Source organism: Condylura cristata, unplaced genomic scaffold (genome assembly GCF_000260355.1).
Source record: "Condylura cristata isolate star-nosed mole 26May11 unplaced genomic scaffold, ConCri1.0 scaffold00004, whole genome shotgun sequence".
Taxonomy (NCBI): Eukaryota; Metazoa; Chordata; class Mammalia; order Eulipotyphla; family Talpidae; genus Condylura; species Condylura cristata.
The window spans coordinates 68406740-68430456 of NW_004567105.1; the positions used below are offsets into that span (position 1 = coordinate 68406740).

At 37.0% G+C, this 23717-nt stretch overlaps 1 protein-coding gene across 5 annotated transcripts in view; it reads right to left on the bottom strand.

The window, feature by feature from the left end:
• Positions 1-9040: 9040 nt before the first annotated feature.
• The window catches only part of GOLGA4 (golgin A4), an 80604-nt gene continuing 65927 nt past the window's right edge, over positions 9041-23717 (bottom strand). For 3 of the 5 annotated variants that reach the window (XM_012720332.1, XM_012720330.1, XM_012720333.1), the window contains 5 exons: positions 22141-22216; positions 21070-21173; positions 15948-16034; positions 12059-12121; positions 9052-9735 (listed from right to left, as the gene is read on the bottom strand). In XM_012720332.1, coding sequence (XP_012575786.1) covers positions 12092-12121; positions 15948-16034; positions 21070-21173; positions 22141-22216 — 297 coding nt within the window. In that variant the 3' untranslated portion in view covers positions 9052-9735; positions 12059-12091. Of the gene's footprint in view, positions 9736-12058; positions 12122-15947; positions 16035-21069; positions 21174-22140; positions 22217-23717 lie in introns of all 5 variants that reach the window. The other 2 variants (XM_004676317.1, XM_012720331.1) reach the window with 1 other exon arrangement.

A 23717-nucleotide genomic window follows, 5' to 3' on the forward strand; every position in this document is an offset into this window, starting at 1 on the left:
CAGGCGGGAATCGAACTCATGCGGAAGTGGCTTCAGATTCTCAGTGCTGTGCTTTAACCCGCTGTGCCACCAGGGAGGGCCCAAATTTCTAATTTTTAATTGATTCCTTCAGAGATATTTAAAAGCAAGAATCATTAGAAGACCTTTTTAATTAAAGAAATTAGTATTGAACATAACAAATGTTGAAAATTTTAAAGCTGGCATTCAGTTTATAAATCTAATTATTCTATCTAGCAAATTTCAAAGCATTATTTTAAGAGTGTTTTTATAAATTCATTAAAATCCCTTGCATAAATAAATGTATCACACTTGATTTCCTTTATAAGTATTTCATTTGTTGGCTCATTTTATGATTCACAAAATCTCCCAAGTACTTAAATGATTTCTTATTTACACAAGAATGATAAATCTAAGCATGGAAAGTTACAAGAGACATGTATTTTAAGTTATTTTAACTATTCCAACACTATTTATAACCCTAACAAAATTACAGCTTAAACTATAAATTAATTCTTCAATCATGATTTTTAAAATGAATCCCAGAGCTAATTTACTAGTAATTTAATATCCCCAGTTATCTTCAATGTACAAATAACCCTTAAAGAGTAAGACTGTAGATCTGTTTTACTTTGACATTTATATTCTAAATTAAAAGTTGTTCTAGAGGATGATTGTGTCTTTCTTTCTTTAAAGATTTATTTATTTATGCATACAGAATGGGAGTACAGGCCAGAGGTTCAGGGGCAGAGAGAGGATTCACCAGAGACAGAGTGGGGAGCCCAACAGGTGGATAGAGGAGTACACTGCTGAGGGGAGCAGCGGGCGGGTCAGGAGAGGTCTGCTGTGCCATGTGGGTCAGCTCCCTGGCAGACGATCAAACTCGCATTGAAGCGAAACTAGCTGCAGCTATTTTCACAGTGCTGCACTTTAACCCGTTGGGCCACTGGGAAGGGCCCAGTTAAATTTTTCTACACAATTTTGGTCAAACCTGAATAGTAAATTAACCTCTAAGAGCTGCAGTCTTCCCATCTACACTTAGCAATACATGATATGTTGAGAGATCCATGTCAAGCCCTATGTGAATAGGTGCTCAGGATGCTATGGGGTCTTGGTAGAGTGTGGCTGTTTCTTTGCTGAGGACCTGCTTCCCTGAGACCCCCACCCCCACCCCGAGCATGCAGCTCTTGACCCAGGGGCTCAGCACCCATGCCCACATTAGGCACCTCCTGAAGCTGCTCAATGGGGAAGACACCTGGATTCTTAACCTGGAGGGTGCTGGTACTTCTGGTGCTTCTCTGTTGAAGATCTGGTTCTCCCCCAGGCTTGGCCCCTGGACTGCCCAGAGGCTTTCTACTGATCCTGTGGGCCCTTGAGCTGCTCCTTCCTTGTCATTTTGGACCTAGAAACAATTAACTCTTTCTAGGAGTTGTATGAGACAACAGTCAGGGCCAGGGGAATATATATGAGAATCTGAGGGCAAGTCCAGGATAGAAAGCAAAAGGACAGAACTATTCAAACCATGAGGGATAGGCCAATGGTTCAGACTAAAAGAGAATATCTGCAATCAACGTCTTAGAATCTGTATTTTAAAAATTTCTCAGGCTAAACAAGCATATGAAAAAATGTTCAACATCACTCGTAATAGGGAGATGCAAATTCAAACCACAATGAGATACCACCTCACCCCAGTGAGAATGGCACATCTTCAGACAACTAGCAACAACAAATGTTGGCGAGGATGTGGAGAAAAAGGAACTCTCCTGCATTGCTGGTGGGAATGCAAACTAGTACAACCACTATGGAAAACTGTTTGGAGGTTCCTCAAACTGCTAAACATGGAGCTTCCCTACGACCCAGCAATCCCACTCCTAGGTATCTACCCAAAAGACACAAAAACACTGATTCAAAAAGATACCTGCACCCCCATGTTTATTGCTGCTTTATTTACAATTGGAAAAACATGGAAGCAGCCCAAATGCCCAAAAGTAGATGACTGGATTAAAAAGATGTGGTACTTATATACAATGGAATATTACTCAGCAACCAAAAAAAAAAAAAAAAGAAAGAAAGAAACACGTGTCTTTTGCAGCAGCTTGGATGGAGCTGGAAAAGATCATGCTTAGTGAGATAAGCCAGAAAGAGAAAGAAAAATACTGGATGGTTTCACTCATAGCAGGAGTATAATGGACCAGGCGAGAAAATAATAATAATGAACAGCCATATACCAGAGGCATTTTGTGGGGGTGGGGTGGGGAATGGGATCAAAAACGGGGGGGGGGGGTTTGGGGAGGGTAGTGCACAGGATTATGGTGATGGCACACGGGTGACTCAGTGATGGGAAACCCACGGGGATTACAATTGAGATGAAAAAAAAAAAAATATATATATATATATGTATCTACAAAATGATGTAAAAATAAAATTTAAAAAAAGGCCATGTACAAAAAAAGAAAAAATTCTAAACTATAAAAAAAAAATTTTCTCAGGCTAGTCTAATGTTAACAAGTATTAAACTTGTGACCTGAACTTGGCTCTGAGCTTCTAGGTAGCCAAAGTGAAAAGGAGATAAATTTTATGTTACATAAAACAGTTCTCACTGTCCCAGAAATAAACACATAAAACCTTCCCTAGTACTTGACTATAAAATAAATTTCTTACAGCCCTCCCTGGTGGCGCAGCAGGTTGGAACCCTGCACTGTCAAGCTAAGCTAAGCCAAGCAGAGGCCACTTCTGTGCGAGTTCGATCCCGTCCTGGGAGGTCATCCACGTAGTGCAGCAGAACTCTCCTGTCTCACCTGCTGCTCCCCTCAGCAGTCTACTTTGTCGATCTACTTGTTCTGCTCCCCACTCTGTCTCCGGTGAATCCTCTCGCCACCCTGCACCTCTGGCCTGTACCCCAGTTCTGTATGCATAAATACATTTTTTAAATCTTTTAAAAAAATAAATTTCTTACAAATAAGTAATTCATAAAGAACATATCATCACTGATTCCCTCAAGTTCTCCCAAATTTGTTTATATAAAGCAAATATGAGTGGAAGCTCTTAGTAAGAAGCTCCTGAACCCTGCCTGTGTGAGCTTACCTGCCCTAGCTAAGCTCCTGAAGCACCTTCCCTTAGAACTGAAGGCCTCCATAAAACCTAGTTTGAGTACTACTTTTTTATGTTGTGATGGAAAACAGGTTTAATGTCATGTATAAAATCAATGGATTGGCAGTGGCTTTGGAATACCAAGTTAAAAAGCATTTTGATATGATCCAGCAATCCCACTCCCATGTATCTACCCAAAAGACACAAAAACACTGATTCAAAAAGACATCTGCAACCCATGTTTATTGCTATTTTATTTACAATAGGCAAGACATGGAATCAATCCAAATGCCCAAAAGTAGATGACTAGATTAAGATGTGGTACATACACATGATGGAATATTACTGAGTAATCAAAAAGACAAACACATGTCTTTTGCAGCAACATGGATGGAGCTGGAAGGGATCATGCTTAGTGAAATAAGCCAGAAAGAAAAGGAAAAATGCCACATGGTTTCACTCACAGCAGGAGTATAAAGGGCCAGAGGGGAAAAAAATAATAATGAACTATATACCAGGGACATTTTACAGGGATGGAGTGAGGAATGGGATCAAAAATGGGGGGCGGACGGGAGGGGGACTGGTGGTTCAGCAGGTTAGAGCACAGCACTGCAAGCCATCTGCAACTGCTTCAGTGCAAGTTTGATCCTTGGCCCCAGAGATGACCCACATGGAATGGCAGACCTCTCCTCGCCTGCCTGCTGCTCCCCTCAGCAGTGTATTCCTCAATCTGCTCCCCATTTGATGAATCCTCTCACTGCCCCCTGCACCTCTGGCCTGCACCCCAGTTCCGTATGTATAAAGAAAAATCTTTTAAAAAAAATTTTTTAATGAGGGTGGAAGTGCATGGGACTATGGTGATGGCACATGGGTGAACTGATGATGGGAAGCCTACCGGGATTACAACTGAGATGGAACAAAGCACAATGATGAAAAAATAAACTATTATAATAAAAATAAAAATAAAAAAGGGTTTTTGATAAACTGTTTACATTAAGGACCACAAATCTTCACTCCCTCACAGAAGTCATCCTTACCCTATGACTTTTTGAATCTTATCAAGAGATGGTATTAATTTTCCCACCTCTCAATTCTGAGCTAGGCCGAGGCGGTGGGATAAGCAGATGCTTCCAAGTGTGCATAGAGAGCGGAAAGCTGTTTCTGTTCTTGTGCTTCTACCTTTACGGTGAGAGCATGACCCACCTGTTTCCTGGAACGATAGAAGAGACAGAAATGTGGGCCAGATTTCCCCCCCTGAATCCCTAGCCAACAGCCCACCATCATCCCCGGCGATGGGAGAGGCTAGCCAAGGCCAACGTGATTCAGTCGGAGTCACTGACATACAGTGCTCTTTAGTTAGGTAAGTGCTTGTTTTAGGCCACCACATTCTGGGTGGTTCAGGATGATTGTGCACCCGATTACCGAAACAAGTACCGATAGTTTATCAGTCATGGATGCAGAACAGGCGGCAGCAGCATCCTTCCGGGCATTCTAGGGGCATCGAACCACCCTCAGACTTGAACCTATTCTCCACATCCGATCATGTCAGATCCTCCCACACAGTACACTCCTAGGAACATCTCCCAGTGACAGAAGCTGAGAGCAAGTCCACTTAGGGCCCCTTGTGAGATGCTGTGGGAGGCAGTAAGTCTGCATCTGTCATCTAGTTTTCAAACCTATCTCCAAACCAAAAGAGGGAGAGGAAGAAAGGGAAATACGCTCTCGAAAGGCATGATCTTTTTTAGATTATTCTCTAATCAGTTGGCTTGGCTGCGGTCACTCAGCCTGGACATGAACTGACTTCCCATCTTTAGCGTGGGATCCACACGTGGATCCTAGTAAGAGCTGAGCAGCGAGCCAAGGGGTCTGGGATCTGGTCTAAATTCTTGCCTGTGACGCTGTTTAGATTGTGGGCTTTGGTGACAAAGGCCAGCTGGCTGCAACCTCATTCTCTGGGCCCAGAAAGCAAGCAATAGGAAGCATGTAACTACTATAAACAAACGACTCCAGGCAGCGCCTTCTTGCCCTTCCTGCCCCCAAGCAAGAGGCCCCGATTACTCCATGCATTGCATTCAGCTTGAGCAAAGGACACCCCATGTGCATTTCCTTTTTCAGAGTCCACTCTGGCAAAAACTGCTGTTGCAATATTCCTTGCCCCAGAATAGGCCCTGAACTATGAAGGAAGGGGGTAAATGACTTTGAGTTGAAAATACATGAGACTAATTTGAAGTCCTCTCTCGTCAGTGCTCGGCACGAAGTCTAAAAAACCAGTCAGGGACTCATGGCCTCGGTCACCAGGCCCGTCCGTCCCCCGCCTCACCTCCCCTGCCCACCTCACACCCTCCATGCCAGCACCTCTCACCTGCATAGTTTTACACGTTTTACCTCCGTGTTCTTCTCGTCCTCTTGTCTTGGATGCCTCCCAGCCTCACAGCTTCCTTCCTACTCACCTGAGGACTGAGAGCATCCTGGCAAAGCTTGGTGAGTGTTCCCGCTCTTTGCTCCCAAAACACCTGTGCTTTTCTCTGAGCTCCTATATTGAAGACTCCTCCATACTTAAAAAATAAGTAACTAAATCTTAAAAAAGAAAGAAAAAGACTGTCCTACCCACTCCCAGCAGATAAAGGTGGAAGAGGGGGAAACAGAATACACTTCCCCTTTAAAGAGGGAAGGCAGCCTAATCTGGTGTGGGGCAACCAAAACAATCTTCCTGTGGCAGGGGAGTGATTAGAAAAGTGTGAGAGACATGCCCATTGCTGAAGTTTAGGGATTTAGCAAAAAACTTAACAATAAATTTCAAATGGCTATATTGTTTACTAAGACCCATGGGCAGTCCTTTCCCATGTAGGCCCCGATTTATATTTCTTTTTCCCTTTTTTCTCAAATTTTACTGATTTGCCAACTATATAATTTGGAGAGTAGCACTTCACACCTCCAGATGTTCCATGCTTCATTCACCCTCCACAACAAAGCTCCGGTGCCAAAGCCATAACCCCTTCCCTCCCAGCTCCGCTTCCCTACCTGCCTACCCCACAGATAACCAGTGTTATTTTTCACAATCTAAGAATTGTTTTTGCAGGGCTTTGGGCACTGTTATTTCAATCCATCTTTCACAATTCAAGTTTGGTGTAGTCCAGTTTTGAACTGCAGGGTTCTGAGAGTGCACTGACTCAGACTACTCACCCACATCACATCTTTGGAATGTTAGGAGAAACAGTGCCAGACAAACCTGGCACACAGACATATGAAATGTGTCCACTTGCTTGGCACCAAAGGCTGTTGAGAGACACAGGTTGGCCTTGGGAAGTTTTTTCAAGTGTGCTTACAACATGAAAAGTAAGGACATTGTGTTACTAAGAGCTCAACAGCAGTGAAATTAGTTAAATAATGGCCTATCCACAGGATAAAATAAGATACAAAAATAGCTTCCAAGGAATATTAAAAGCTCTCCTATAGTCACATAAATGCAGGTGTTTATGTACACACACACACGCAAACACACACATGCGCACACAGCCTGTTCCTTTCATTCATTCATGCACGAAAGTAGTAATAATAAAGATTTCTTAGTGGGGGATCCTGGAGAATTGTTTTCTTTCTAAAAAATGTATTCTCCAAATTTTCTACTTGCCTAGTTTTCTCTGAATCAGAAAGAAAAACAAAATTTCTTTTCTGTTGCTACTTTTTCCAGAGATAAAGAACTTTAGCATTTCAGCCTACAACTTTTGATCCCCATTTGCTGTGAGAAGTCAGGAAGCCACAAACCAGAAAAAGGACATTGTAAGATACACCCACAATCAACCGAAAGACAGGGTCTTCCTTTATGGCCAATAAAAATGTACCAAAAAGAATAAGAAAGATACAGCAAGCCATACAGTCTGGGCCCTGCAGCAAGACTAAGACATAAGCGTCCTTATAGCCTCTATGCTGCTTTTTGGCCAATCAATTTCTGGAAGGAAAAAAGTAAACATCTATACATCAGAAAATCATAAGTGATGTTCCCGGCCTTTAACTTAGGAATGTCTAACTCAATACTTTTCAAGTTGCTATCCATTGACATTTGGGGTCCATCTCCCATGTTAAAACCTAAGCCCCAAGTTGATGGTGTTAGGAGGTGGGTGCCTTTGAAAGGCAATTAGGTTATGAAGGCAGGTCCCTCATGATGGGACGAATGTTTCTATAAAAGAGGCCCAAGGAATCTCCTCTGCCATGGGAGGTTACAGTGAAGACAGCTGTCTATGAACCAAGAAGTGGGTCCTCACCAGACACACAATCTGCCTTGATCTTGGTCTTCTCCATCCCCAGAACTGTGAGAAACAAATGTGTGGTGTTTAGAAGCTACCCACTTGACAGTAGTTTTGTCCTAGCAGTCCAGTGTAGACACAAGTCAACAAGGTAGTTCTGTACATGATTCACACACATGGGACCTGAATAAAGTGGTTGAAAAATTCATGCCAGTAGTTGCAAGTGCAATTTTGGCTAAAAACTTGCTAAAGTAACATCTTGCCAGCATCTAATCCTTTCAAAGTGAAGCGCTTATTTCTTGGCAATAAATGTACAGCATCAAGCTGTGTGTACGCTGCAGTCATGAGGTCTTGGAGAAAGCCTCGGGTTCAGAGTCCCAGCACTGGATCTATATGCTCAGCCCACAGCTCTCTCTCTGTGGTCTTGAGCTGACCCTCAGCTATCACAAACTTTGGCTTCTTTGTCTGCAAGAAAGAACTAGGGTACTTCTTTGCAGACTGAAGCCTATGATATAAACATATCCTTTAAGTTTGGTTGGGAAAACTCTTGTCAATTGCCAGTCATCAAGCAGGGGCATGTCCTAGAATGTACCATGACTACACTTATGTTTGAGATAAGGTCTAGACAGGATCTGAGATGTGGACACTGAACACAATGTAAAGCTTTATTCTCTCTCACTGAACTGAACTGCGTCTACTGCCCCTTTTCTGAAAGAGGGGAACAGGTCACACTACAGAAAAATGAGCAACTTCAACTTGCTTCTTTCTTAAGGGTTAACAAACTACAACCTGAGAGCCAAATCTAGCCTGTCATCTCCTTTTATAAATAAAGTTTTACTGGGACACAGATAAGCTCATTAATTTGTAGTAACTATGACTTTTTTTTGTAAATTAGTGGGAAAGGTGACAGATTATGACAGGCTATGTGGCCTAGAACACTAAAAATAATTACCTTTCTGGCCCTTTATAGAAAGTCTTCCTTGATTCCTATACTATCTGATATAGCTATCTCTAGGCAAAGCTGTACCTGGATTTCACTAAGCATCCACAATTTTTCCCTAGAGAAAGACATAAGGGTAAGAAGTCATGTCTGTTATCAGAAACACTTCAGTGGGACAAACTTGCATTTAAGTAAACCTGATTTTAAAAAAGGAAAGAAAAAAAGGACCCACTTCCCTTGCTACAATAGTAGCCCTCAAAGGAGTCTGCTGTGGGCTATAGGAAGACCTTTGGTCATCTACTCTCCAGAGCTCCCCGCTTTCTCACAATGCAAGAGACACTAGCAGTGCTAAGTTCCAGACTGTCTAACTGAAGTGCCACCTGAGGTGGTGTTAGTTAACCGAGGTATCGGGTACTGTGTTTGCTAGAATGTAAACAGTATGTGAAACCCTCTGAACAGTCCCAATTCTTGATTTCCAGACATGTCTGTTTTTTTTGTTTTTTAATATGGTCTACTTGAGAGAGAGGGAAGCAGCATCCCCAAGTTGAAAGACTCCTACAACCCACACCACAAAGTATTTCTTGCTTCCATGTCTTCTAATTTGGACATGCAAATCTGAGATAAAAAAAAAAAAAAAAAACTTCCCAAATGCTCCACATTCAGCTGTCTGGGCAAATAGTCCTTCATTATATTCACCTAGACATAAACCTAAATTCTTAATTGTTTTAATATATATTTCAACTTAGGAAAAAGCACAATAAGCAAACTGTATATAGTAAATAAACTTTATTTTTCTGTTCCTCCAGGATGACACTGCCAACAGTCACAGATTTGCATACAATACAGTCATGTATTGACTATTTACAATTTACAGTAGTATTTTTCCTCTGGAAAATATAAGTACAAAAGCTAAGTAAACAATGAGGTACTGCTGTTTGGATTTCTCATATGTCGTAGGTTAAAGAACTAGTCTTTAGCAAATATTCAACAAATCAATCTGGATAAAATAGTCAATTAAATGTTTTAATTTATCAGAAAAAATCTACTAGGTTTCACCTCAAAATATATTGCACAAGTATTTTTTTTTAAAAATCACCCTAAAAATAAATAGGAAAGGCAAGCAGTTCTTTAAAAAGAGGGTCAAGAAGAATGGGTGAAAAGAACATTAAGTGAGCCCATAAATCAGGTTAAGTCATTCAAGATATCCTTTAAGAAACATAAAACTCTTCCCAACAAAAAAATCTGAAGAAAAAAGAAAAAAACTATCACCATTCTCCACTGATACAATCTATTTTAAAGGCAGTCTGCAATATATCTGTGGGCCAATGTCAGATTTTTCTTGATCTTTTGGCTATCTGAGGGGCCCTGAAGAACAGCTTCATTCTCAAAGATGAGCAAATGTTCAGTCTTCTTACTTGCCCAACATCATTCGCCCTTTCTTCAAGATGAAGACCGGAGCCATGACTGGAAAAGAAAAGAGGGTAAAGGAAGAAAGAAAACTTTCAGAGTCAGTTTTCTGGAAGGTTTGCTTTTTTCAAGTTAAAAGAAAGTCATACTGGAAATTTAGGTTTTACAGTCTAAATATTAAATCCTAAAGAGATCTTCCAAAAAGTAATGATCAGATCTTTAATCAGCAATCGTGAAAAACAGTTTAGTGTCATTGGTCACTGTAACCCTTCACCGTATATTGAATGCTACCAAGTCATTATTAGAGAAACCCAGGAGTCAGCATGTTGACTTAGCAGAATCTCAGATGGATGCAATTATTCAGACTGGAGTTAAAGAAGAGAAAGATTCTCCCTTCTTCCTTTAAAGTGTTTGATTTTTCTATACATTACAAGTGTCCCATCTTAATATGCATGGCAAAAGAGCGCAAGCAGCAGTTTGGTTATGACAAGTCATGCCTCATCTGAAATTAATTTCTAAAACTTAAAATGCTGTGAGAAATGATGCCAAATTTTCCCAGTAAGGTTTCTCTGATTAAAAGTCAACAGCTAGGTTAAGTTAGAGGTTAAAAATACCATTAAGAGAAATAACTAAATAAGGTTAAGTAATTAGAGAAAAACTTTCCAAATATATCTTGTGGAAAAAGACAGCTTTAAAGTATTTTCAGTTTGTAAATGAAATATACAATCCACTTCTCATAAAACTAGCTCAACAGGCATGTTGGTGCTAGAAACCTAGAGAAGATAAGAACAGGATCTTCTGTCATATTTAAATCCTTTTGTCAGTTATTACTTTGAAACCTTAGCTTGAGCTGTTGTGGGAAAAAGATTTCCTGCATGAATAATGATTCTGCATAATGTCAATGTCATGAGAGACCAAAAAAAAAAAAAAAGGCTGGGAGAACTTTGCTAGTTTAAAAGAGGCCAGAAAAAACATGATAGTAACATGCAATGTCCTAGAATGTACCATTACTACATTATTTGGAAAAATATGAATGTTTACTATATACTAGTTAATATGTTAAATTTCCCAAGAATGATAATTGTATTGCGAGTAGGTAGGAAAATGCCCTTGTTTTTAAAGATACTTGCTTAAGTATTTAGCTTATATTTGCAACTAAGTGTCAAATGTTAACAAAGAGGAAATGTGTATGGAGAGAAAAAGAGAGCATGTGAGCAAATGGTAATAATTGATGAATATAAGTAGAGATTAGATGTCTATTGTATTCTATTTGTAAATCTTATGTTTCAAATGAAGAGAGACAAGTACTACACATTATACAATGCAGTGATGCAATGCACGATGTAATGTTTAAAAAAGGAAAATGTTAAGATTTGCTTCATTAATATAGAATTGCATGATTGAAGAAAATTTGAGATTATTACTAAAATTGATATTTATTAAAATCAAAATGAGATTCCAATATAGGCATAAAAGGTTTTTAAAGCAGGTTTGAGAGAAACTGCATTGCATGTTAAACTGTATTGCATGTTAAAGCTTGATACTGCTCTTGAGTGCTAGAATAATCACAATCTTTACTTGTAATTAAGTTTATTGTGATCAGCTTATTTGTGATTTGTGAAAATTCTAGTAAAGTCTAAGTTAAATATATACCCTAAATTTTAGGCAATGCTAATAAGCCAAGCTATTGGCATGCAGAGACTGGGGGGTGGGGGGGGGGTGGAGATTAAATGGTAAAGACAGCTAGCCTTATTGAAACATTTTAGATGCCTCCGCTTCATTGTAATAATGTTAATGAGAAACAGCCACTTTCAATTATAGCCGGGGCCTGAGAGTCTCCTCAGGATAAACATCTGGTAAACTGTATGTTTCTAAGTAGTATTAAGTTATTTATTTTTAAATTAACCTTATTGGTCTTTCATAATTTCTGACTAGCCTCGAATCTAAGTATACTTTACAATATTTTAAATTCTACAGTCATGAAATATATCACTTGTATCCAAGATATAACTTGTCATTGTTCTCACAATCTTTAATTTCAAAGACTGTTCTTGAGAAGTAAAAAAGGGGACTATAAAATGCATAAATACTTTTTGTGGATTCTTTAACAAAACTTCAAAGTACAATTTTAAAACCTTCAACTAGTATTTAAAGAACTAAAATTCCTAGAATTACATAACTCTTACTGGTGGTGACTATCAATCTATATATTATTAATTCATAAAACAGAACTAATAGAAGATGCCTATATTAAGCGACAGTATAATCAATCATATAGTCATTAATCAAGAGAACAAAAGAATTCCAACAAAATGGTTAGTATCATGCAATACATTTGATTTTTGCACAAAAGACACAAGACACGTTATTCTTCACTCACCACATGCTAACTAAGCACAGACTGATGGTTTACTCAGAAGATACCACTGCGAGGTGAAGTATACTATAAAGCCAGGAAGAAAAAAAGCTTATTGGGTTAGTTTTAAGACTTAATATTAACACAGATTATAGGTATATATGAATTTTGCAGCATTAAACAGATTGTTGCTAAATTTTCCTTAAGGGAGTCTAGACAAAATGTGGGGACTCTATATCTCCCTCTCATCCTACGTAAATACAACACTATGTAACTGAGATATTACTTGTAACCTTAAAGTTTTAAACAACTTATTTAGAGAAGTACTTAGCACTTTTAGTACACAGTTACATGCTAGATTAATTATTTGCTTTTTAAAAGTATCTTCTATTACAGCGTACATTAAAGTTTGATTTACATAATCACTACACTATAACTGTCATTCCTAAAATGAACTAATTTTATCACAAAACTCTCCTGCAATTCAGCAATTAATCAGGAAGGGTTTCATAAATGATGACCCAAACCAAATTCAAAGGGACACAATTTCAAATGTAGCTTTTGCTATAGCCACCTTCTTAAATAAATCTGTGTTCTACTTTAAGGTGATCATAATTCAAAATTATTAATTAGCTTCATGGTTTGATTTAAAACAGCAGCTACAAACCAAACAGTAAAGAGTTGTTTATAATATCTGAATCTGTTCTTAATGTGATCAACCACAGAATCATTCTCTTTATCTTTTATATTTAATGTGAAGTTAGTAAAAGGCAACAAGATCAAAATGCAAACTAAAAAATAACATGTGTAACACATTGAAGTTAATATCCTATTGGAAAACTTGCAAAAGCATGCATTTTAAATGTATACACATGTTCCCTCTGTTTACATTTGTAAATACTAACAAATGGAAACTACAAAAGTATCTGTGAAGAGGAAACTGTTGAACTAAATTATAGGGTATCCACATAACTATATAATGAACCATTCAAAAACTGAAGTTGATAAATTTATCATGAGGTGGAATAATATAAAAATGTAAATTAAGTAAGAAAGCAAGTTGATACATACTGTCATTTTAATAAAAAACACAAAGTGATATGGCTTAATTATAAATATACACTTATGAAACAGAAAAGCTAGGGATATTCTCCACACTATTAATGAAGACAATCTTGCCATGGTAAATAGTCTGAAGGGTGATGATCATGCAAGGCTCCCTTTCTTTGTAATTTGTTCTTGAGTTGTTTGCAATGATTGTTCCGTAATTCTAACAACATCAAGAGCAAAAACCACTTTCAAGATTAACAACTGTGTGTTTTATATGAGCAGTCTTCTTCCCTATGTGTCAGTTTTATTTCGCATTTCTCCCTGAACCCACCAGGCATGCATCTGCTGAGCCCATGCAAAGAAACCTCCAATGCGGAGAGGAACTTGTATATCTATAATCATGCTGAAAAGTTCTGATGATTTTATTAAGAGGAGATTTTTGAAATTCCAGCCAAGGGTGAAAAAATGAGAACCACTAACAAACACAAGACAGATATAGGACCAGGACTGATGATGAATTCAACATAAAAGATGTGCATGAAAACAAAGGAAAAACTGTCAAAGAACATCAATGTTTAAATGTGAACTGAAAGAATGGGGAATGAAAATTAACCAGATTTTTTTCATCAAAAAAAGGGAAATTTTTTTCTTTTCATGGAATCATCAAGAAAAACATCATCCAGGTAAAACAGTCATTCAATTTGCTACAATTCTGAAGAGAAAATATATTTATAACAATAGAAAGCTTTTAAAACCAGATTTTTTCTGACTGTAGACTTGAGACCACCAGAGGGGGAATAAAAGCCAGGAGGAGGCGCAGCCGTCTATGGGCGTAACTGTGAGTATCTCGGTGGTGGGTGTAGGAACCTACGCCTCAACTGTGTGGGCCTACACCTGTGAATCATATATAGTGTTGTTAACTAATGTCACCTTAATAAAAAAATGAAATTGGAAAAAAAAGATTTCTATGGAACAAAAGAATTTCTCGACTCTATGAGATGCTTTAGCATGTCATTAAAATAAATTTTCTTAATGAAATTCTAAATAAGTAACACTCTCTTTTAAAATAATCTGACAGTCTACTTCTAGGGCAGTTTTAATCAGCAAAAAAAATTAGACAAGTTAAAAATTTCTGCACTGACACTCCCCTAGCTGCTACCTGGATACGAAGTCTATTCTGGCCACCTAAGGCACAATACCATCACAAATGAAATTCCAGGCACAATAAACTAAAAACCAAGAGGGGGAAAAGGCGGCTCTAGGGAAGACAATAGTATGTGCACCTGACATATGCATTTTCTAACTTCTGTCTACTATAATAAAGCAGTTTTTTTGCCACTTGAAACAAATCAGAAACTTTAAATTTTAAAATTAACACTTTAGAGAGAAAGAAATCTTAGAGATACCAAGGTTGAAACTTTGGATACCAAGAAAGAATGCTTTACAAACTAACAATTAAATGCCAATCAAAATAATTGCAACTGTCTTTAGAAATCTAAATGTTGGGGGGAAAGATCAGGAATGCTAGGTGGCCTGACAGGAGGTTCAGAATGTGCCAGGAGACTGATCCTCTACGAGTTAGAGTTAGAGTAAAGGAACTTCAAAAACGGCTGTAAATATTGGGGCCTTTAGCCTAGATGGGAAAGCCTTTCATCTAGGTCATCTCTGCATTTGGAGGGTTAGAGAAAGGGAGAATTGTGTTCAAACAGTCTGTTGGGTTAAGATGGGATACTTTGGAAAGTAATTACTTATTAACTTAGTCCTGTCTGTAAGTACTAAGACAAAAGCTAGTCCATTACTAAGGAGATCTTTGCTTATTTTAGTGAGGAGAAAGAAAAGCAGTACTAAAATCATGAAATAGGTAATTTTAAAAATTGGAAGAGGAGGAGGATGCTACTCACAAAACAAGAAAAAGCAACAAAAAGAGCCAGCAGCAAAACTTTAACTTTCATACTTTGTTTAAAATGGATCTTCCTAGTGAATTACTAGGGTAAAAATTACTGGGGTTAAAAAAAAAAGTTAGGCCATGGGGATTTTACATAATTTATGAAATGTGTCTTTGTTTCATTTCAGTCACAGCTGATCTCATTAAATGTTTCTAAAAACTTATCTATATTTCCGGGCCTTCCCTGGTGGCGCAGTAGGTTAAAGCACAGCACTAAGAAGCTAAAGCCACTTCAGCATGAGTTTGATCCTCGCCCAGGAACTGACCCACATGGTGCAGCAGACCTCTCCTGACCCGCCCACTGCTCAGCAGTGTACTTCGTCAATCTGCCTGTTCTGCCTCCACTCTGTCTCTGGTGAAGCCTCTCACCATCCCTGTACCTCTGCCCTGTACCCCAGTTCTGTATACATAAATAATCTTAAAAAAAAATAAAAACTTATCTACATTCCCCTTGTCAAATATCAAAGTTGCTTGATTCTCTCACTTAGAATTATTACATCTGAAAATCAACTAAAATAAGTATTTTGTATATTATGATATATAGCTGTATACTGTATATTGTAATCTATAAAACATAAATTATGATAAAATTTGACATTTAAAATTATTACCAGATATGCCAAAACAAATGCTCTTCTATCCTTCCAAAAATAGCCCAAGCCTGGAGAGCTCATAGAACACATATGGGTGTCAACCTCAACCTATGATATTAAATAAGGTTATTCTTTTCTTGAAGGCTCCATTCATGTATGCCCTTGGTTAAAATTTCTTAGTGTAGATTCCCTCTCATTTTTTAGGTTATATTAAAATGTAGCTTAAAATTTTTTTATGAATTTTACCAACTCAAAGTCTTTGTGAATGAGACAATGAAAGCCAGATTAAGTCAAATTCTATCTACAGCCTACTTGAAAAGCTTACCATTAGCCGAGCATCTTCTCTTTCCAAAATTTTCTGAGTCTGATCATCAGGGAACTTCAGTACAGTGGTTATAACCTTTGCCATGGTCTACAAGAAAAGCAAGAGATGATAACTAAAAGACAGTGATGCAGATAAGTTTCAACCCATTCTGACATGTTCTGCTGGTGGGATTCTTTAGTGCTCTCAATGGAAGCCACGACCAAAGAAGTATGATGTGAAGATATTAGTCAAGGAACTAAGAGTCAACACTAGAATTTGAATTGAAAAGTGTTCCTCACAATATCTGGGTTATTCTTTTAAAAAGATGCATTTACAATAGCATGAAGCTATAGAAACTTCTATATGATCCTTAGACTTAAGATGAAACTTTATTATTCATTTTAAAAGGCTTTTTATTTATAGAAATCTATCTAGCAACTGATGTATTGCCAAAATATACGCTTTAAATAATCAGAATTAGATACTCCCAAGTTCAGCTTTAACTAGATCACATCATATATCTCATAAACACGGGCTACTGCATGAACATGAACATGCTTAATAGATAAATTTTAAGACATGCAGCACATCAGCCTAATAGAAATACAAATTACATTTTAAATAAACACAAGATGTTTTGTTTGGTAAGAAACATGATGAATCAAAACATTACACATGGTGGCTTGCAAAACAAGATCATAAATTGTGCAGATCTAAATAAATATACCGTAAGTCAGACTGTCACCCATAAGTTCGTGGAAAATTCTCCTCAAAGGCTGAAATTCCCTATTTTGTATCAAGGTGAGATGTTTTGAGGGAAACAGAGAGGAAAGAAGATACCACTTATGAAATAAGTAGGATAACAAGTTCAGTGCTTACATATAAATTCAGGTGCTAATGCTCTCCTGAGAATTCCTACAGAGGATGGGACGTTTGTTCACTGTTACACAGACTGTGCACATGTGTAAGGGGAGAAGGTTGGGAAGGAGGTTGAAGAAGGCCATTAAGGAAAAGATGACATTAAATAGAGTTAAACAAAATATTTGGAAATGCATACCATTAGGGGGAAAAAGTGTAATTAGTTCCCAGGAAGGGAAGGATCCAACATTTTTTAAATTTCTATTATGAATGAAACCTAGGCAAGTAGGTTTACATATTTCTAATACTATTTCAACTGTTCAATTAGAACGATTCCTCAACCACAAACCACACACAAAACAAGATTTTAGTTTCCAGCCCCTTCCTTCCTTTTGTGTTTGCCCTAACCATTTTGATAAGAAGCCATTTAAAACTTACTACTTAAGAATATACATGCACTGTAACATTTTCTAAAAGGTAAACGAAAGAATATCATAAATGCATCAGATGTGTTTGTTCCTTAGAAAAGTTAAGTGTATTGGGCAATGAAGTTTTTAGTTTTTATGTACATCAATCAGAAACAAAAACAAAGATATCTCTACAAAATAATTCACTTAGTTCTTGTAGAATTCCAAGCATATGTGGCATGTAATGGCAAGATAACTATGAAATAACTATTTTTTATATTTTTCTATTAACACAATTTAAATGGTTTTTGGTATATGCTCAAGAAGATTATCTTTAAGAAGTACCAAAATAGGGCCCTCCCTGGTGGCACAACAAGTTAAGCACAGCACTATGAAGCTAACCATAGTCGCTGTAGCACAAGTTCAATCCCTGCCAGGGCGTGGCAGACCTCTCCTGACCCGCCTACTGCTCCCCTCAGCAGTGTGCTTTGTCAACCTGCCCACTCTGCTCCCCACTCTGTCTCTGGTAAATACTCTCACTGCTCCTGCGCCTCTGGCCTGTTCTATATGCATAAATAAATAAGTTTAAAAAAAGAAGTACCAAAATAGAAAAATCAGAGAGGCACAATTACAGAAAACATTTCTTTAATTTCAACAGCTTATGAAAGTAGAAGAATCCAAAAGTCCATTCATAATCAGTTTGAAACTACACACATATGCATGTCTGTCCAAAAACAAAAGAATCTGTGACTAAGTTTTCCCTCCAATTTCTTATCAATGTTAAATGGGAGACCCACCTCTAGATTCATCAGAGATCCAGAATTTGCCACTGATAACCCAGTGAAGACTTACAACTCTTCACTCACTTGCCAGAAAACACTTTAATGGAGAGGCTGAGGCGCTCTGTCATACCTTAGGAAAGAAATCAGACTTTCTATTCTATATACAATAGCCTCAGGCCCTAGGAACTGAGGATGAGAGCCTGGTTTAGAAGTCGCCTCTCCTGCCAGGTTTTCAATAAAGCTTAGGATAAGAAACACTTTCTACTGAAAAGGAGAATAGGCTGAATTTCAATCTCAATAATAGCATGGAAGTTGTCAAACTCCAAGAAAAAGCAAGTGTAAGTACAGAAGAAAGAAGTACTAATGTGTGTTCTACATGTGGTCCTCTTTTTAAAAGACTAATAATCTGCCTAAGATAAGAACACTGCAAAACCAGATGAAGAAACAACTCCTGCTGGACAGAAACAACTACAGATGATCAAATCACAAAGGTCACAGTATACTGTCTCATTCTAAATTACAACCTGGTCTTCAGATTTCAGATTCTTTTGTTAACATGTAGGGATTGAGCTAAACAGCACAGCTCTGATCTTGTCCACACTGCTCAAAAGGCTCTAGGACTAGCCCCGCACTTCCTACAGGTGAAGCACAGAAATCATTTCCAGTCTTCCACAATCTGTATTCTCCTAAGCAGAATCACTTTCACTGTTGATAACTTCATTGTTTTAATTGGAACAGACTGTCTGGACTCCCCCTCCTTTCTGCGTCTCCTATCAAAATCTAAGCCCCCTTTTTATAAAGTCCAGTAAACAAACCTCCTCTATGAAGTCCTCCTTGACACTTCTACAAATAAATATGAAAACTCTGTGACTGCCTTAATACATTCTGTATCACATTAAGCTGAAAATAGGTTCACATTTGTATTGGATGGTAAACTCTTAAGTCAGGGCAGAGCCAGATTTCATCTCCTTATGCATCATGACAAACAACGGGCCACATGTAGCTAAGTACTCAAATAACAGTAAGTTAAACTGAGTATCTGCTATCAATTCTCAAAGTTTACTTTGATAATATGTAATAGCAAAATAATAGACCATTCTACATTTTCAGTAACTAGGAAAGCACACTGAATACAGAAAATTAAGGCTAGAGAAAGCACCAACAGGGATTCCCAGCTGGTGTTAGATAGGATTGCCTGTACCTCAAGGACATCCTTTTCAGCTTTTGCCAAATCAAACCCTGAAAGTGACTGAAGAACCCTAACAGTACAAGTTGAGACTTGGTTGAACTGGCACTATGTCAGAATGCATCTTACGCTTTTCTTTCTTCAGAAGGACTCAAACTGTGGAGTTCTCAACCTACATACACTTTACAACCTCCAGAAGAAACAGGTTGAGGAAATCAGTCTCCTCAAGAAAAGGTTAAATAATATATTTAGCAACAACACTGGGGAAACAATGTTTGGTTCATGAAATAAGCAAAGTAGCTAGGTTCTAAAGGATTTTTTTTTTTTAAATATGTCCTTCCTACCCCATTCCCGTGGTAACAAGTTAGCTCTAAATGAACTGCACCACCTCCAATGCAAGCTACTACCCAATAAAGACAAAATAAGAGAAAACATATTGTATTAGATTTGTTTTTAAAAGATAAGTAGAAAATTAGTTTTAGTTATCCTTTGAATTAAAAAAATTTTCATAAGAAAAAAAGATACTGAATCACTGTGGCTACAGCCCTCCTATTATAAATGTGCATGATCAAGCTGGATATGACTTTAATTTAAACTGCTTATCACTTTTATTTGAAATTATCTGATACAAAGAAATGAGATCTCTATATAAGTCAAGGGTTCAATGACTCTACTCTTAAAATTAGTGGTGTTTAGCTGAATCTATAATCTATAAATTCATAATATTCTTTTAAGAGATTTTCTCAAATATTTTTAGTTTTTAAGGTATAAATATATTTGCCAAGCCAATCCCTGAATTGGCTTAGCACACTGTTACTCAGTAACCCTCACAGACCCGTAAGTTTGAACACTGATTGCTTCTAAGAATAGAAAACTCATTATCGCAATCTCATCCAAAGTATATGGGCAATATAAAATTCATGAAGGTAAAAAAGTTTTAGCAATGTTAAAACCAAAAATTTCTTCAAATGAAGTTTTGTTTGAATAAAGACTCATGAATTTTCTTAACTGCAATCAATTCAAGACATATTTACCAAATATCCAACTCTCTTTAAAACACTAGGAAATGGGCCCTCCCTGGTGGCGCAGCGGGTTAAAGCATATCACTGAGAAGCAAGAGCCATTTCCGCATGAGTTCGATTCCCGCCTGCCCAGGAGGTGACCACATGGCGTGGCAGACCTCTCCTGACCCGCCCGCTGCAGCCCTCAGCAGTGTACTTCGTCGATCTGCCTGTTCTGCTCCCCACTCAGTCTCTGATGAAGCCTCTCGCTGCCCCTGAGCCTCTGGCCTGTACCCCAGTTCTGTATGCACAAATAAATAAATCTTTAAAAAAAAAAAAAACACTACAGGAGATACAAATAAGAATAAGCCAAGATTCTACAATAAAGGACCTAACAATAAAAATAACATTATAGAAAACAAATTAACCAGATGTTAGTACTTAAACAGTTTAGTAATGCTTTAATGTCAGTATTCCATTTGTGCAGGAATCATTTTCTTATAATGACTAGAGTAAAGCATTTCTAAATATCCTTGAGTAGTCACTCTTAATTATGACCACTTTCAATACTATCCATACTATCCTAAAGTCTCCATGAAAATAAAATTATCCTTTTAACTTTAAGATCTGAAGTAAATAAAAGATACATGGTCACAAAGTGTTCAGTTAATCAAATTTAAATTTTAGTATTTAGCATCATCCAATAGTATCTAAATGAATGATAAAAGCAACAAATATAGGCAAGATCTGCCAATTCACTTTGTAAACTAAAAACATTATTACAATTACCTATCGTCTACTGTTAGCATTTAAGGTCTGCTAACAGTAAACATCAATATGTCTAATAAAAGTGAAACATATCTCCTTTTAAAGTAAATCACATGCCAAATCAACAGATATGGTTTATACCTTAGTCTCACGACCCATCATATACTCAAATAGCACTTTTCGCAAATACTCAAACTCGGTAGGTTCTCCAAAGAGTGAAACATCAGAATGGTATAAGTTGCCACCTGTCAAACAAACAAACAAACAAAAAAACCAGTTCAAATTATAAAGATAAACTACATAATATATAAAATAGAGAAAAGACAATCAAAGGGACAAAATCATTCTTGCACTGATTTTATTGTATATGCATGCACTAAAGTTTATGCATATATAATAAAAATTGGCATTTTTCCCTTGAAAAAGATTAGAATCCACAAATACAGATACTACAAGGTACACCAATAAAATTAATCCAATGAAATTTAACCCAACATAATGAAATTATAGAAGACCAGTGAAGATTTTTAAAGTCAACCAAAGAGAAATAAAGATCATTAACAAATCATTAGAATAATCCCTCAACAATAACAAAATTCAAAATAATTCTTAGTACTTAATTTCCAAGTACTAAGAAAAACAACCATTCTCAATCTAGAATTCTGTACCTTGTTAACAAAATTAACTTCCAAGAATAACAGCCTTCAATTTTTGGCTATGTAACCTAGACTAGAATCCTATAAGAGATACACACACATAAATCAATTGCAGTAGATGAAAGGCTTAAATGTGACCAGCTAACTTTGGAACTTTAAAAAGGTTTATAATCTTGAGCTAGGAAAATTCTTGGAAGACACAAAACATTAATGGTGAAAAATACTTTTCAAATGACTGCACATTAATTCACTGAACCAGCTATCAAACATTATAAAACCTAGTCATTCCACTTGTAGAAATTTACTCAAGAGAGATGAAAACTCTTAGCATTACATAAAGACATTAACATGAATGTTTATGACAGCTGTAGTCATAGTAGTCTAAAATCAAAAACAGACTAAATGCCTGTCAACTGTGACGGATAATAAATTTATGGTTCACCAGCCAGTGAAATAATAGGCAGCAGCAAAAGAATAAATTGCAATACATGCAAGAATATCCACAAAGCCACCAGTAAGAAACAGCCATGGATAACACATGAGCAATCATTCTTACCTTTGTAAGGTGTACCCACAGTTGTTGCATATGCATTCTTTTCATACTTCTTCAAACGGTCCTCTAAATTGTGAATCTATAATAATAACAAATATTCAAATTATAGTATGTGAATCATATGAATCGACATAAAAGATATAAGGTTGCTGTATATCCACTAATTTTTTTTAAACCAAAGATAAAATATAGGCAAATAATATTATCACAAATTATTTCTCAGTAACACTAAAAGCTCAGAATATATAATGAAGTCATAATTAAAACCACTTTATACTATGGTGATTATAATAAAAAGAAATGTTAGAAAGGAAGTGAAGATAGTGAAATCTATATAGTTTGTTGGGGGAAATGTAAAATGGTGTCAATATGTAAAACAGTTTATGGTTCTTCAAAAAGTAAAACATACAATTACCTTATAACCCAGCAATTCCACTCCCAGGTATCCCCAAAGAATTAGAAAAAGAAGTTCAAACAAAAACTTGTATATAAATGTTTCTAGCAGCACTATTCACAATAGCCAAAAAAATAGAAACAACACAAACATTTGTACAACAGTTTATCCAACCATAAAAGGAATGGAGTGATAAAAACCATCTAATATAAACCCACAGCCAATATTATCCTGAAAGCTGAAAGCCTTTCCTTTGAGATCAGGAACAAGACAAGGGTGTCCACTATCACCACTACTCTTCAACATAACACTGGAAGTTCTAGCCAGAGCAATAAGACAGGAAAAAGGCATACAAGGAATCCAATTAGGGAAAGAAGAAGTCAAACTATCCTTACTTGCAGACGTTATGTTAATTTATATGGAAAACCCTAAAAGCTCCACAGAGGAACTAATCAAAACCATCCACCAGTTTAGCAAGGTAGCAGGTTATAAAATCAACACACAAAAGTCAGAGGCTTTCCTATACACAAACAACCAAGCAGAAGAAACAGAGATTAAAAAAAAATCCCCTTTTCAATTAAAACAAAAAGAATCAAATACCTGGGAGTCAACTTAACAAAGGAGGTAAAAGACCTCTACAAAGATAATTACGAAACACTGTTAAAAGAAATACAAGAAGACACCATGAAATGGAAAGACATCCCCTGCTCATGGATCGGGAGAATTAACATCATCAAAATGGCCATCTTGCCAAAAGTAATATACAGATTTAATGCCATCCCAATAAAAATCTCAATGACATTCTTCAAAGAAATAGAAAAAATGTTGATGAGATTCATATGGAACAACAAAAAACCTCGAATAGCCAAAACCCTCATGTCTAAGAAAAATCAAAATGGAGGCATTACAATCCCAAACTTCAAGCTGTACTACAAAGCCATAATAATCAAAACTGCATGGTACTGGAATAAGAATAGACATACAGACCAGTGGATTCGAATAGAAAACCCACATATAAACCCACGAGTTTATGGACACCTAATTTTTGACAAAGGAGCAAAGAAGATACAATGGAACAAAGACAATTTGTTCAGCAAGTGGTGCTGGGAAAACTGGGAAGCTACATGCAAAAAAAAATAAATAATATTTTTAAAAACCCATAAATTATTACAAATTAGAGAAATAC